Below are 16264 nucleotides of genomic sequence, written 5' to 3' on the forward strand. Positions count from 1 at the left end.
TGAATTATTTGAGGTCTGAAAGCTCTGCATACTTTTTCTCATTTTCTGCAAATAAATGACAATATTTTTATTTGGAATTTGGGAGAAATGTTGTCTGTAGTTTATAGAATAAAACAACAATGTTCATTTTACACAAACATATACCTGTAAATAGCAAAATCAGAGAAACTGTTTCAGAAACTGAAGTGGTCTCAATTTTTTTCCAGAGCTGTATAGAGGGGAGAGAGAAAGTGAGAGTTAGAGAGAGAGAGAGAGTGTGTGTGTGTGAGAGAGAGAGAGAGTAAGCTAACTGATTTAATGATTTAATTTGCCTGCAACTATGAGATTTTCGCTAACAAACTCACAAGGTAAACACTGCCACTACTAACTCCACAGTCTCTCTGACAGTAAGTTCAACACTAACAGCTACTCCAGAGCTACAGCGTAATAGTTAGTTTAGGCTAGTTAGCTAACTAGTTAGGTGGTTAGGTTAGTTAGCTAGCCAGCAACGACTTTACAGTTAATAGCTCAGTATATAAAACCAAGGGGACTATTAAACAGCAGAATATACAAACTACGGGGTATTAGTTAATCCAGTTCGCATGTTTAACCTGTAACTACGGGTTTCTGTAATCTGTGTTGGTGTATGAGTTAATTTTTAACCCAGAGACTAGAAGTTACAGTGATGTAATTAACGTTAACTATTTAAACACAACATCACTCGGTCGCTTTAGTTCAGTTAAAGCTTAACTGAATCACGTGAATCTGAACAAAGAACTATTTTAGCTGGTTAACTAATTATCCTTACTGGTGCAGAAACGAAACTCACCGGTTGAGGGAGGCGAAACGCCCACGGCCAGTGGCGGGTCGAGGTGGCCGTTGGTTCGCGATATTGTGCTGTTAGTTAGTTGATAACTAACCTAGTGTAGCGTAGTGAAACTTATGGCTTCCGTTTGGGTGAGTAAATCACTGGTGTAGCTACAACAGTAAACGGTTTTAAATGTTTAAGTTGTGCATTGTGGAGTTCTCAATAAGAGAGAACTGCCGCGTTAGCCTGTCTGTTAGTTAGCTAACGTTAGCTAACCGAGCTATCGCTGTGTGTTCGCTGCGTCACTGCTAACTGTATGTGTTTGTGTGTAGAGGCCGGGGGAAGTGATAACTAGTGTTAGCTGGTTTAGCTAATCTCTGCTTTTGTTCCTTTTTTAAGCGTTTAGTAAATGTAACTAACTGTTGTTCTTTAGTCTGAATGTAAATTAAATTAATGTATTTATTAATTTATGTGTTTTCTGTGCTGTTCATTACTGTTTTACCAGATTAAAGCTCTTCATCCTTGTGAAGGTCAGGTAGGTCTCAGCTACAGTGATAAGGAGATCTTCAGCAGAATGAGCACCTGGCTGCAGAATTCTCTGCCCTTCACATGGACCTTATCTGCCCCCAGTCAAACTCCCCTGCATTACCTCACAGGTAAACACATCTGTCTGTAGGGCTGGGCAATATATCAGAAACATCAATATATTTAAAACTAATTCATACAAGCTATAAAAATGCCTGAACCAATTCCAAAAGGTTTCATACAGTATGTTTATATTATTAAAATATATAAATATTATTTATAAATCAGTTATATACTAACTATTTAAATATACAGCATGCTATATTTGGTGTATTTTAACATTATTGTTTTTTAAAATTCGTTTAAATGCATCCTTGGATATTGCCACTTCTTAAAAATCCACTAGGTAGGATTGAGATTTTGTGCTCGTGGGCTCCCCCTACAGTTGCAGAGTGTAATAAATGTTTCAGGCGGATTGGTTACTCTTTCTCGTTTCTAGCTTTCACAGACATATTCAGTCTTATTTCAGCTTCTGTCAGAGTGTCTGTATGTTAATTTGTAAAGAATGAACCAGTAGTCCTTGTAGAACTGTTAGAACTAAAGGTTGGAAAGCAGGTCGCAGTTCTCGCGAGCGTTGGTCGCGGCCGCCTCGGAAAACTTACAGAGTCTGGTTTGAGCTCAGAGGAGCTCTGGCACAGACACGATAGGACCACTATTCCTCCTATTACACCTCAATAGAGCGCTGCAGTGAGTTTCAAGCTGTAATTTTACTTCTTTAAAAAGATAAAAAATCAAGGAAATCCTACATAGTGGGGCTTTAAAGGGGCACTGCATAAGATGAATATTGTTTTATTGTGGGCTCCCCCTACAGTTAAAGAATGTTTTTCCACCTTAAGGCACTGTCATGAAGTCAAATTTTCACTCTTTGAGCCCTACCACTTAGCACTTTGTGTTTTGCACATCTACACTTTGTGTTTTGCACATCTAGGGGTAAGGTGTCAGTGTCTGTTTGGTAGTTACCCTTATATTACTCATATTATACTTATATCTCATGCCAGCGAGTAAAAGCCAGTCCAATATTTATTGAGCTCTCTAGCTCATTTATTCTCTCTTCTTTTTTTTTCTTTGCTTCCTCAGACATCTCTGTTCTGTCTCTTTCTTTGCAGCGTCTGCTATAATTAATCTGTAATTTGCTTCTCCAATAGCCAAACTTTGTATTTCTTGTAGAAGTGTTAGAACTACAATGCAGTAAAGCAGTCGATAGAGACACACTTCCTGTGAATGTTTGTCACACCCGGCACACTGAAGTTAGTCCGGTTTCAGCCTTAGTGGAGCTGAGATCAGGCATGAGAGGGGTGATATTGTGCCTGGTACACCTCAATAAAGGGGTGCAGTGATTTTTAAGCTGTACATTTTCTTCTGTAAAAATAATAATTAATCAATAAAATTTTACCTTTACTTTTTAAGCACACCAGAATATGCATTTTTGAAAAAGTCCTTTGGCTCAACCCTAGTTGTCTGATGCTTCTCCATCCAAACTTACCTCTTTATATGAACATCTAATCACATAGTCCTAAAGAATTTTTTTGCTTTTTTTTTTTTTTTACTTAGCCACCTGAAAATTTTAATGAATAATGAATGCCTTCTTTAGGAATGGTAAAAAGTAGTTTGTCACATTAATAGAACTTTGATTCTTCAAGCTTCAGTCAATTCCTGAGCTGTTGCGGTTTTCTGCACATGGTTCCTAGAGCTGTTCCAGTGCTTGCACATGTGCTTCCAACACCCAACGCTTTTGTAAATGACTCAATCTGGCATCAGAATGGCTTTGTCAGCTGTTTTTCTTGTTTTACGTTGTTGCTGAATCATGCTGCTCCTGTAAGCACTCCACTTCAGACACTCAAGCGTGTTGCGGCCCTGCCTGTATGTGCACGCATGTCTGACTCCTGTGTGCTGTATTGTGTATAATAGCAACACAGCAATAGTCTTCATGTCAGTGATGTGTGTAATGTACTGAACTTTTAGCAAGCAGATGCTAACGTTAAAAGATATGGTTTGATTCCGTATTTTTACAAATATTTTGCAGTGTATGCAGGGTTTGGGTGTGTACACGTAGATTAGAATAATCAAAATACACTGCCTCATGCTTGTGCATTTGTGCTGATAGAATGAGGCGGGGTGTGTCTGGTCTATTTGCTAGAAAGGAAAAACAAAAGTGTTCACTGAGACTATCTGAATCACAGTGATTACAGGAGCTAGCTTGTGCTCTCTCTCTCTCTCTCTCTCTCTCTCTCTCTCTCTCTCTCTCTCTCTCTCTTTTTCTCTCTCTCCCCCTCCCTCAGTCACCTGGCCAGCCTCCAGCCCCAGGCCTGACTCAGCATAGGCACAGTGAGAGAGAGAGCGAAAGAGAGAGAGACTAATGCTCCTCTGTCCTCAGATCAGTGTGTGATGCGGCTTGGCTGCTGAGCAGAGCAGCACAGCAGAGATCTGGACACTTTGATCACACACATGCACACACACCCACCCACACGCACACAAGGACCGTGTCGAGGCACTTGGAAGTATCTGGAGTGAGTGACGCTGGGGGTATGGGTGTGATAGTGGGCATCTGATGTGCTGTAGAAGGGATTGGCTCGGGCAGTGAGAGACTCACTGTACCAGTCACATGTTTAACGTGTCAGTGATGCACACGGAGGCTCATGGAGGCCTCGACGGGCAGCGTGGCAGGTTGGTCTTGTGAGTTCTGTCTTTTTTAGACCTTATTGTTTATGGTTGTCTCCGATCTGTGCTTGTGTGTCGTTCGGCTACATAACTCTACGCTAGCTTGCTGTCGTTATTGCAGTCTGTATTTTTAGGTGTTTTCTGCATGTTTGATTGTATGTGTTCACTCGTCTCTTTTACATTATCCCTGTAGACCTGCCAGAGGCAGGATGCTCCACCGTGGCTAGCCGGATGCCGTTCTGCAGCCAGGAGCAGGATGCTTCCCTTGACCTGCCGGACATCACAGAACTCAGCTTGGGCCTGCAGTCCCTGGGCCTGCCCTGCTGGGACCAGCCCTGGACCTGCCCTGAGCCTGAACCTCTGGCACAGCCATGTTCTCCAGCAACCAGTAAGTACCACAGTCACCAGTCTGTGTGTTGACAATTAATTGCGGATTTTAATCACATTTTGTTGCATCATGGGCCGGTTTTGCGAACACACATTGAGGCTAGTCTAGGCCTGCGTGGCAATGCTAATGGAACATTTTAGTCTAGGGTTATGGTTAATGTGGCTCTTTGACCAGGTGCCGTGTTTACTTTAGTTTTATTTTAGTTTTATTTTATTTATTTAGTATTTTTTTTTAAACAAGTTAGGTCAATTACAGTGTCTAAATATTCTTTGTAATTAACATAATATAATTGTGTTATTACGATATTATATTATCAATGTATCAGTGGCATAAAATAGTCAAAAAAAAAAAAAAATAATATATAGTTTGTAACAAATATTTCTGAGACGATAAATCATTCTACTAACAATCGTAACCAGGCATCATAAGTTTCAGTTTTTGTAGTAATTTCTGCGTAATTATAGAACAGATGAGACCATATAAGCCAAATTGTTTAGTGAGCTCTTTGTAAAGCTGTGTGTGTATAGACATGAGTATCTGCTGCTGTGATAATAGATTATTCTAGAGTTTCTGGCACCCATGTGTCTGTATGTGAAAGAGAGAGAGAGAGGGATAGAAATAGAGAAAGTGAGTATGTGTTGGTGTGATAGATCATTCTGGAAGGTGTGAGCTCAGTCTTAGTGCTGTCTCATATCTTTAACTCATGCATGACTAATCACTTTCCCCTCTGAGCCAGTCCTAACACGCGAGGCTAGCTGTCATATTGATCCACTAGCATCTGTTCAGGACTTCAAAACATGCAGTTATCAGAACAGACTGTCATGTTTTAGTTATATTTATATATATTTGTAAGTGGTTGTTTGTCCTAACGTTAAACGTATGTTTTCATGCTTTTATTTGATTGGTATGAGTGTTGTAGTTTGATATAGCTAGTAAAATGTACACAAATCTAAATCTAAATGTAAAGTCCCTGTGTGCCTCACATTTGCTCTGCCCCAATTCTCCTAATAGAGTAGATGACAGACACTAGCACTGCACAGCACCCAAACCAGCTCAATTCTGCTGTCTCATTCAGGGCTAATGTCACTCCAGGACAGCTGTCACTCCAACAGATTAGTTTATTACACATTAAATCTTTTTCAGGTTTAAATAGTGTGACTGTCTGGATGTCTGTTTGATTTAGCTTCACTTTTACAGCACTGTTACAATAGCTGTAAGTTCTGTGCCTTTTCTCTTGTTCCTTTTTTGTAGAATAGGTTATATATAGGTAAAAATACTATTTATATATAAAAAGCATTTATTACAAGCTACATGTGTAAAGCTCATATATATATACAAATGAGTCATAACATTAAAAACACTTGCTTGATATTGTGTTTTGTTGGGGGGATGGGCTCAACAAGGCCTCTGAAGAAATCCTGTTTTATATGGCACCAAGACATTAACAGCAGATCTGTTGTAACAAGATAATGTTGTTGTTCACTTCACCTTTCATGTGGTTCTAATGTTATGGCTGATCTATAGACATACACTGACATGCCAAATGTCAAGGGACCAGTGTCATGTAAGGGTGTGTGTGGGGCTCCTGCATTGACCCCCAACAGGCCTCAGAACTCCAGTAATTCACGTTGTCTTGTCATGAGCAAGCTGGCCAGTGTTCAGCCTTACTCACAAGTAGGGTTGCAACGGTATGAGATTTTCACGGTATGATAACCGTCTCAGAAAATACCGCGGTATCACGGTTATCACGGTATCACAGTTTGTTACATATATTATTAAACTGACCCTTAAAGAAATTACAACAAAGGTTTTTTGTTCAATTAACTATTTATTGTAGAAACCTGGAACAATTATAATTTTAATGTCTCCTTAAAAAAAATAAGCTGTATACCATCAGGTGAAGGAAACCATTTTTTTCCACTACTCTTAAGGGCATTAAGAGTGTATATAAAAAAAATATATATAAATATATATAATATATATATATACACATACACACACGTTACACACATTACATGTCCTCTAAGAAGTAAAGATCCTGTATTTAAAATATTCAGTACAATTATTTACGTTTAAATTATTTAATATCTGATAAACTGAGCCTGGGTCAGTGTCTTACCGCTTACCGCATGGGTTGTGCACGACTACAAAGAGGTTTTATTTAGGTTCAGATTAAAATTATAAACTAAACACATACTTTGCGCTGCACAGCGGGGTGGTGTTCTCGGAGATGGGAGAACAGGTTTGACGTATGTCCACCTTTAGCTGTGACTTTACGGCCACATTGATTACAAATCGGATAACCATCCTGCGTTCGGCGGGTATCCGAAATAGTCCCACACTGCTGATTTTAGTTTAGCCTTTTTTTAGGCGGACGGAGATTTGTTTAGTCTGATGCACTTTCTGTTGTTCTCACCGCTGTGTGCTGAGCAGCTGAAGCGGAGCAGAGTTGCGCATGCGCGGGTGAGTTTCTCCGCTGGCTTGCGTTTTACCGGTAATAAGCAAACACACGGTATGATAACCGTGCATTTTAATACCATGGTATACCGTGAAACCGGTTACCGCTGCAACCCTACTCACAAGATACTACATTGCAATCTGTATAGGTGTGGGCATTCCCATGCTGTTCCCTGAGGTATATACTGCTCGCATGACTGTTGACATGTCAGTGCATTGTTAACAATATCGTTTATGTGTGTGTTCGTGTGTGTGCGTGTTTGTGGCAGTGCTGGGGTTGTTGAAGGGCCCGCTGGGGAATGCACTGGACAGACCACCACACAACTCTCTAAGCCAAGGCTCTCGGGGAGGAGGGGACCTGTTGGAACATTTCTCCAGCCTGGCCTGCCTTTCTCCAGCAATAGAGTCTTGCTCTCTCCTAAACTCTGGATCCAGCAGTCCAGTCGACTCTGAGACAAGTGGCATATCCTCTGGATCAGACCACCTGGTGAGCAGCATCAAATTTCAGGCTGTGAATCATTGTCTGGATTTGTGGATGCAGTACTGTAAACTGTAAACCCACAGTTAGTTTAAACTCTGATTCATCTTAAATTTTACATTTCCAAATCTTACTCAACTTTAACATGTGCTTATTAAGCAGGAATATCAATGCATTCTCAATACTTACAAATATACAGTGCAGCTTCCCAGTTTTTAAATTTTTAATGAAATTTAATGAAAATAGCTCACACCCAATACACACACAATAAGGTGTAGCCACTTCATAATGACATTTGTCACAAATACACTGTAAACCCACAATTAGTTTGAACCCAAACAAATTAAGCCTGTTTTATGTAAAATTGGATATTTCCAAACATTACTCAACTATTATAAATTAGGTAAACATCATCAAATCAAATCAAATTTATTTGTATAGCGCTTTTTACAACTGGTGTTGCCACAAAGCAGCTTTACAGAAACATGATCACAGGACAAAGCGTCAGGCAAAAGATTAAACATAGAGAATACATAATAAAGAACCCCCAGTGAGCGCGGAGGCAAGGAAAAACTCCCTCAGAGCTGAAGGAGGAGGAAGAATCCTTGGGAGGACCAAGACTCACATTTAAGGGGGGACCATCCTACCACTGGTCAAATGGCTTTTAAATTGATAAAAAAAGGGTCTATCATACATCCACATAGGTTTTATATATTAAACATTAACAGGTTTTAAACAGGTTTTATATATTAAACATAATAAACATTTGTGGGCACGTATACATTCAAATGGAGATCTTTGAGTTTAATCAACTTATAATAACAGAGTTTAGTTAGTTGGGACAAACTATTTCCATTTTGGGGAAAACTCTATATTCACCTTTTCTAGGCTTACAGTGTGAATATTTATAAAATAAATATTTAAGTAAAAAGGAATGTTAAAAAAATTAAGAAAAAACAATTATATTTATTTATTTATTTAGAAAACAAGATACTATGCAGAATTTTGGGGCAAATAAATTGGTATAACAAAAATAAAAAAGTTAATTTGACCGGATAAGTTAAGTAAACTCAACTTATCCGGTCTTACGATATAACAGAAATAAAAAGTTAAACCATCTTTACCCATTACTTCACTTTTTTAAGGCAACCGGTTTGTTCAAATGTTTTAAGTAAATTCAACTTATCCAGGCTTACAGTGTAGAGGACACCTCTGGAAAGATATTATGTAACTATTACTCAGCTATTTTGAGTAAAAAAACATTATATATTTACCTGTAAGTTCAAAGTAAATTCATTGTGTAAAGCACTTACAGACATGGCTTACAAATTTAAGGCAACTGGTTTCATCAAATGATTAAAACTTTTTTAAATGAAGATAAGATAATAGCTCCCTGTGCTCAATTCATTGACTGAAACGTTTTTTTAACCTTAGTACACCTTGCTTGTAAATCAGCAAACTGTTACAGAGACTTTCAGTGCCTGCTTATTAAGGTGATCAAACTGCTTGAACATAAAACTCATAATGTATTTTTTGTAGTTGTTAAGAAGTTGGTAAGAAGATGTTGCCTTCATTTTGATGTGGCTGCTAAAGCTAAAGAGGCTATTGAGAGTGATTCCACCCAATTAAATGCCCTTCAATTTCATTGCAATGCAACATTTTCAAAAAAACAAGATGTCCTTGTAAAACCCAAGACTTCTGGTACTGAGACAATTTGGACTGACCTTCATTGTCGGCATAGCACAAAAACATGCTGAGTAAAGCAGCCATGAAGAGACAGCTTATTATCCATAAACATCTTTATGAAAAGGAACAGTGATGTTTTAACACAGTTTGCCGGTACAGTGTGGTTACTCTTTACATTCTTCCTCCTGCAGACCAGTCTGCGGATTTCTCCACCTATGAACTTCCTCCTGTCTGGCACTCAGAAAGATGCTGTGAAGCTCAGTGTGGGGCACAGAGACGAGCACATCTCTCCTCTAGCCCCTACTCTGCCGACTGTGCCTGAAGCATCGCTGTCCAAGTGCTGGACAAAAACATCCACCTGGCCTACCTGGGACACTCTGGAGTCACCTGACCACTCCTTCAGTATTGAGAGGAAGGCTCAGCTACACAGGCAGGCTGCAGGTACTCGTCTGTTAGCATGCTAACATTAACCATGTCAATGTCAAGTTTATATATATATATATATATATATATAAAACCTGTTCTTTTTAATGTGTTCTTTCTATTTCTGTTTTTATTTTGTACATTTATTTATTTTTATTTTTACATTTTTGTACGTTAAATATTGACGATATCAAAGCTATGCAGGAACATGTGGAATTATAGATTTTTCTAAGTAGCCACATTTAGCTTTGATGACAGTGGCTTCATGAGTCACCTGGAATTGTTTTTTTTAGCATTGTGAAAGCGTTCCTGGAGGTGCTGATCAATAGTTCCTGCTAGGGATGCCCCTGGTCGGATCATGTGATAGGAAAGCAAGGCCAATCACATTATTTTCAGAGATCAAGGATTGTAATCGGGTGGAAAAGATTAGGATCTATCAAAAATATAACGTTATTTTGTTTACTATCGATTCTAGGCTGCACATTCACATTAAGAATGTTCGCACTCTCACTCGTAAAAAAAAAAAAGTGATAAATGCAGCTAAACTAGCGTTTATTTCCTTCATTAATGCTCTTAAAGTATCTCGGCAACACAGTAACTTACAATATTCTAATTTTGAAAGCATCAAAACTACCCAATTATAATTCTGTAGAAAATTCTTGTCTGCCAGCCCTGAACCAAACGACATTATTATTGTCTCCCAAAAATAAATGTTTAGTTTAGTTAGCATGATAAAATGTAAATCATGTATATTGCTATTTAGTACTTGTTTATTTTGTGATCAAATGGGAAGTTTTAATACTATTGTTTCAATAATCATTAACATGGAATAAAAAAAACACTGCATTGGCAAAGTTTTGGATCGGGACTCTGTATTGGTAAATGCTCAAAATCACATGATTTGGACCAAAAAAGTCTGATCTGGAAATCCCTAGTTGCTGCTTTTCCTTCACACTGTGGTCCAGCTCATCCACAATCACCCATCTCAGTTGGGTTTAGGTCAGGGGATTTTGGAGGCAAAACACTTTTAAATGTTGTCATATCTTTAACATTTATCTACAATGTAGAAAATAAATTAAAGAAATAAAGAGTAAAGAAAAACATTAAGTTTGACTGTCAATTTTGTCCTTTGACTGGTACTGTGTGTGTATATATATATATTTTTTTTGTCTACAGAGCACAAATTTACAGCAAAATTATACAGATCTTCTAAGTCTTAACGAGATTTGCTATGGTTCATTGTTTTTTTATAGCGACAAATGAAGCCACTTGTACCTGGACTGGACAGCTGCCTCCACGCAACTACAAAAACCCTCTCTACTCTTGTAAAGTGTTCCTGGGAGGAGTACCATGGGATGTTACAGAGGGTAAATAATATCTACACCAAATATTTTAATCAGTAGCTGAATCAGTGGTGGTATGATTACTGAACATCAGTTTTTGATAACTTACAAAATAATTTGACACTAAGACCCCATTTACCCCGTTCACTCACTTCCTGAGTATGCAGATTATATTTAGATAAGACCATACCACATAAAACTGCAAGTCCAAACACACCCAAGCATTTCTACAACCCAGATGCTGGGCACATAAAGTGACCAGGTTCTGACTACTATATTTAAATAGAATTGGCTTGACTTTTTAGAAGTTAGAAAGTATAATATCATTTGACACTGACTACACTGACATGCCAAAGGTCAGGTGAAATATGTAAATTGGACAGTGCAGTGGGCAGTAATGATCATGACCAGCAGTGTCTGACAAGAAATCACACCCACATGTGGTTAAAACGCAGTCTTTCTTATGTTACATTTCTTTCAAAAAGTGCTACTCTTTTTTTTTATTAGTTTTTTAATAAAATGTAAAAGAAAATGAATTAAACTCAAGATATGAGTATATGTAGGGGGGGGGGGGGTAGTTTGATGTGTTTTGATATATGTTTTCACAAAAAATGAGCCAATGCCAATGAGTTTGAGTTAGAAAAAATATTTTTTTGGTATCATTTGATGAAAAATGAAAACGGGTCCCACAGACCCGAACACCACACAAGGGTTAATGTTGAGACAACTGTAAGTATGTCTCTCTCTCTTTCTTTCTCTACAGCTAGTCTCTTGAACACATTTAGTGTATTTGGACCCCTAAAGGTGGAGTGGCCTGGAAAGGATGGCAAGCACCCTCGATGCCCTCCTCAAGGTAATTTATCTCTGAGAGTTTGGCTTCTTTGTCCTTTTTTCACGTAGACTTTAATGCATTCAGTTATTTTGGATAAAGAAATGACACTGGATGGTTTATCCTTAAAGCTCCCAGCATTGAGCTGTGGATCCGGTTAATTCTGGGATGATTTGGGGAGTTAGAGATAAGGTCAAAATGTCCTCACTTATGCTCTTGGTGCTGATTGCACTCATATACTTACTGCAATGCTTCAACATTTAGTAGACCAAAGACACAGTTATTCGAACAAAAGCATGATAACACTTTCATTAATACTCTTGTTTTTGAATGAAACAATGAAGGAGCCGATACTTTTCTCCATTTAGTCTAAATTGTGCATAGTTTCATAGTAACTTAATTTTTAATTACTATCCAAAGATATTCTTTTGAGGTCCCTTTTTCAAAACTGTTTTCTATTTTCTATTAATATATCAATCATGGGATTTCTCTGCAAGTGCATTAAGTCTGTGCATTTTTACAGGTTACGTTTACCTAGTGTTTGAGTCAGAGAAGTCAGTGAAGGCTCTGCTGCAAGCCTGCACCCAGCAGCATCTGCACCCTGCTGATTATCTGGAGTACTATTACAAGATGTCCAGCAAAAGGATACGGAGCAAAACTGTGAGTACCACAGTTAAAGATAGACTTCCTCATTTAAATGCTTTCAGGCCATGCGTCAGTTCAGATTTCTAGGTCTGCACAACATGTAATTTTTTTTTCATTCTTATTTTGACGTTGGCCTTTTCAGCATAGGTATAGCAGAAGGCTGTAACACATTATTAAGAAACTACAATTTTTTTGTGTTTTTTTTTTGACAAATCAAGGCATTTAATCCACTTAATCAAAACAAATAGAAATAACTTAGATAACACTATTAAAACCCTTTTGTTGACAATGTTACATCAAGGGTTAAAGGACAATACCTGCCCCAGATAGCAAATAAATCATGACCCAGTTAGGGTGCACACATACACCTTCATCCGGCCCACATACAGCAGTGAAATTACGGAGATGACTTTGTCTGAATTTGAGTGCTGAACACACTCACTGCTGGCTGCAGTGAATTAGTCTGGCCTGAAATAGAAATACTGGACAAACATTTAACATGATGAGCTCCATGTGGGCCTTTATATGGCAACCATACATATGACTTGACTTGACTACCTACAATAGAACACAATAGATATCTCCCTACCTACCTGGAAAACCATAGCTTTAATATAGCAACCACAAGGGGTACCACAGTAACTGCGTAACAACAGCCTAGCAACTGCCAGGAAGTAGAATCCACTTCAAATGTGTAACAATTCTGTGTTTCCTTCAGAAAATGAATGTTACTTCTTAAAATGTACGGTTTGATTCAAATCATGCTTCAGGAGTAACGTGAACCGTCAGCTATAAGTATGGTGATTAAACTCTCTTATCTCTCCTGTTCACACAGGTGCAGGTGATTCCATGGGTGATCACAGACAGTAATTTTGTGCGCTGCCCCTCGCTGCGGCTCTTCCCCAGCAGAACAGTGTTTGTAGGAGCTCTCCATGGCATGCTGAACGCTGAAGCTCTAGCCCACATCATGGAGGAACTGTTTGGAGGGGTCACTTACGCTGGGATAGACACAGACAAGCACAAATATCCCATAGGTCTGCTTTTATCTCAGTTCAGACTATCTGCAAAATCATGGATATTTCAGTACAAATGTTGAGTTCATGATTTTTTTTTTTTCGTAGGATCGGGACGTGTGACCTTCAGGAACCAGAAGAGCTACCTAAAAGCAGTGAGCGCTGCGTTTGTGGAAATCAAGACCTCCAAGTTCACAAAGAAGGTGAGGGAGCAACTCTGTAATAATTTTTGCTTTTTCTGTCTGCTATATATATATGTATTTATGTTTTTGTCTTCCACCTGTTTTAGGTTCAGATTGACCCATACCTTGATGACTCCATGTGCCAAGTTTGTAACAGTCAGCCAGGCCCATTTTTCTGCAGAGACCAGGTAATAAAATCATCATTTACAGAACTAGATGCAAAGATTAAAAGAAGTAACAATGTTACAATGAATGAATGGTTGTGTCAGGAATTTCATAAGCCAACAAAAAAGAACAAAAAAATAGAACTCTAAATAAAACAGTCTTGGCATTTTTAACATATTTGAAAAAAAATCATGTTACATGATTTGGTTGGGTGTAGAGAGGAGTAGGCATTTGAGTTTTCTTCTTTGTATGTCTTCATTGCTAGGATTGGGAGTGTCCACATTTCCCCAGCCAGTGGTAATTAATTTTTGGGTCAGGGGGTTATATTTATGATGGTCGAATTACCTCAAATAAATATTATGATTAACTAAACATCTTACCCCAATTACTGTTGATTACACACATGCGCTATGTGCTTCTCTCTCATACCCACACATGGTGCAGCTGTACAGCTATAGCTAATAAAAACAGCAAAAGCAAACCACCTGACCCTTTTTCACCTCCTCAACCTGAACATGAAATTCAGATCAGCTGTTTTCTCTCCACTCCAGCAAAAGATGCTAACACATCCATTTCACATTTATAAAGAGTCTCCCAAATATGATGTATTTTGTTGTTAGTGAAGAAGGAGACGTTTATACACGTATCAATGTGCGCATTTCATTCATATTACACACAGATACAGGTCACTTACATTTGTGAACTTGAACCATCAAGATAGCCAAATCGTATTTAAGCAATGTGGCTTGTAATGTAAACATAGCATTAGAGGCTCTAAATGTGAGTTTGATTAGTTCAGGTAATTGGCCTGCACTATGTAGTATGCACTGTACAAAATACAATGTAAAAATGTATTGCTCATATACATGTGCCATGTCATGGTACAGGAACTAGTTATTGCATCCTATTGTGTTTGCTATGTCCCATGGGAGATAAAGAATGCTGTGGACCTGCAGGTTATGAGCGTGGAGTTTCATGGATAAAATATGGTTGTGGCAAAAGAAAGCCCTTAGATGTAATTTTTTTACCATTGCTATGATATTTATAGCTGATTTGTGACAAAACACTTTAAAGACCACAATAGTAAGAGACAAATGTACCTTAGTTCTGTTCAATGTTTAATTTTGTTTGTAACTCTTGATTGTTTTCGTGTTGTTCTCTAAGGCTTGTTTTAAATACTACTGCCGCTCCTGTTGGCACTGGCAGCACTCCATGGACCTGCTCAACAGTCACCGGCCCCTCATGCGCAACCAGAGGAGCCTCAACTCAAGCTGAATCTGCAGCGTCAACCATAACTCTGCTGCTAACCCAGAGGGCCCAGGAGCTCGCTGGACTGAGGGAGGTTAACTGTGCCATCCCCTCCCCTGCGCTGGTAGAGCCAGGAGAGAATCACTGTAGAAAGTTCTAGTATTGCACTGCTTTCTCTTTTTTGCTGTTTACTTGTTCACTAAGGCACTATGCAGACAGAGGGTCTGGGTGATGTTGACCTATTTGCACAGTTACCCAGACAACCATCACTATGGAGATAACCCCGGATTTCAGCAGGTGGCAAATAGGAAAATGCCTTCCTGAGTTTTTAGTTACGATATTTTTAATGCCTTTGCATCTATAATCTTTAATCATCAGTGTAGAAGTCTCAGTAGCTGAGAGTTGTGCCACATTATTATTATTATTTGTAATTATATTTTATTACTATTTTGGCAGGTCATGTGGCATTTTTAATTTAGAGTTTGGAGTTTATTTCAGACATTACCTGTGATTATAGACTGAGGCATGAATCCGATCTGGTAGTTTTTTTTAGTTAGTTAGTATTTGATCTGTAGTTCTGCACTTTCTAACTACACGGGGTAGGTGTTTGTAAGTTTGATTTTAACATAAGTAACATAATATGGTTCATGAATAGTTGATGCATGACTTTGGCTATGCAGCAGCTCCACTCATTAAGTATTACATCACTGGATGCCATTGCTGCTTAGCAGCGGTATTGCCATCAACGGTCAGATATATATGGTGACGACACTGGAACGGACTTTGACCTCTGAGATTGTGAACTGTACATAGTTTTAATCAAATTGTTGCACTTTTTTATTTGCACTTGGGAAGACAGTGGAGACGGTGGTTTTAGACCCCCCACCTGTACTCTTTATACAACGGGGCAGGCAGTCATCTAGAGCATGACCCTTTAATTTCCAGTCTCGTACTGTTGTGTTCCTGTTGAATGTAGATTAACTGTTACTAGGCCTAATCTAATCTAATGTAAACCATCAAATGCAACTCAACTCCCTGTTCCTATTTGGACTCTAAAGCTCTGTGCCAAAGACCTAGTGTCACTTCTGTCTGTCTCTCTGTCTGTCTGTCTGTCTGTCTGTCTCTCTCCCTGCCGGTCTCTATCTGCCCCTCTCTCTCCTGCTTTTTGTTCAGGTTTGTTGTGCTGAGCTTGTTGCCTGGCCCAGCTGCTTTTTAGAGTATAAAAATCTCTACCTCATTGGTCTGCAAGTGTTGCCATGGTTACCTAAAATGGAGATTGTTCCAGTTGGGCACAATAAAGTTGTTGAAGCATTACGAGTCTGTTGAAAATCATTATCATCAAAAGAATTCTTCATTACATTTGAAAGAAAAAAATAC

The 16264-nt window shown here is 38.6% G+C and overlaps 1 protein-coding gene across 4 annotated transcripts; it reads left to right on the top strand.

The window, feature by feature from the left end:
* The first annotated feature begins 238 nt into the window (after positions 1–238).
* Positions 239–16201, top strand: cpeb1a (cytoplasmic polyadenylation element binding protein 1a). Of its 4 annotated transcripts, none has more exons than XM_022671617.2 (12): positions 239–347; positions 1293–1443; positions 4224–4418; positions 7145–7362; positions 9231–9480; positions 10716–10829; positions 11569–11658; positions 12158–12294; positions 13115–13313; positions 13401–13495; positions 13582–13662; positions 14804–16201. In XM_022671617.2, the coding sequence occupies exons 2-12, from the start codon at positions 1362–1364 to the stop codon at positions 14912–14914; spliced, it is 1572 nt and encodes a 523-aa protein (XP_022527338.1). In that variant the 5' UTR covers positions 239–347; positions 1293–1361; the 3' UTR covers positions 14915–16201. The 4 variants fall into 4 exon arrangements, with proteins under 4 accessions (XP_022527338.1, XP_022527337.1, XP_007235150.2 ...); XM_022671616.2 differs by lacking the exon at positions 239–347 and adding an exon at positions 441–936; XM_007235088.4 differs by lacking the exons at positions 239–347; positions 1293–1443 and adding an exon at positions 3702–4045.
* The last annotated feature ends 63 nt before the right edge of the window (positions 16202–16264 follow it).

The sequence above is a fragment of the Astyanax mexicanus genome, chromosome 2 (genome assembly GCF_023375975.1).
Source record: "Astyanax mexicanus isolate ESR-SI-001 chromosome 2, AstMex3_surface, whole genome shotgun sequence".
NCBI lineage: Eukaryota > Metazoa > Chordata > Actinopteri > Characiformes > Acestrorhamphidae > Astyanax > Astyanax mexicanus.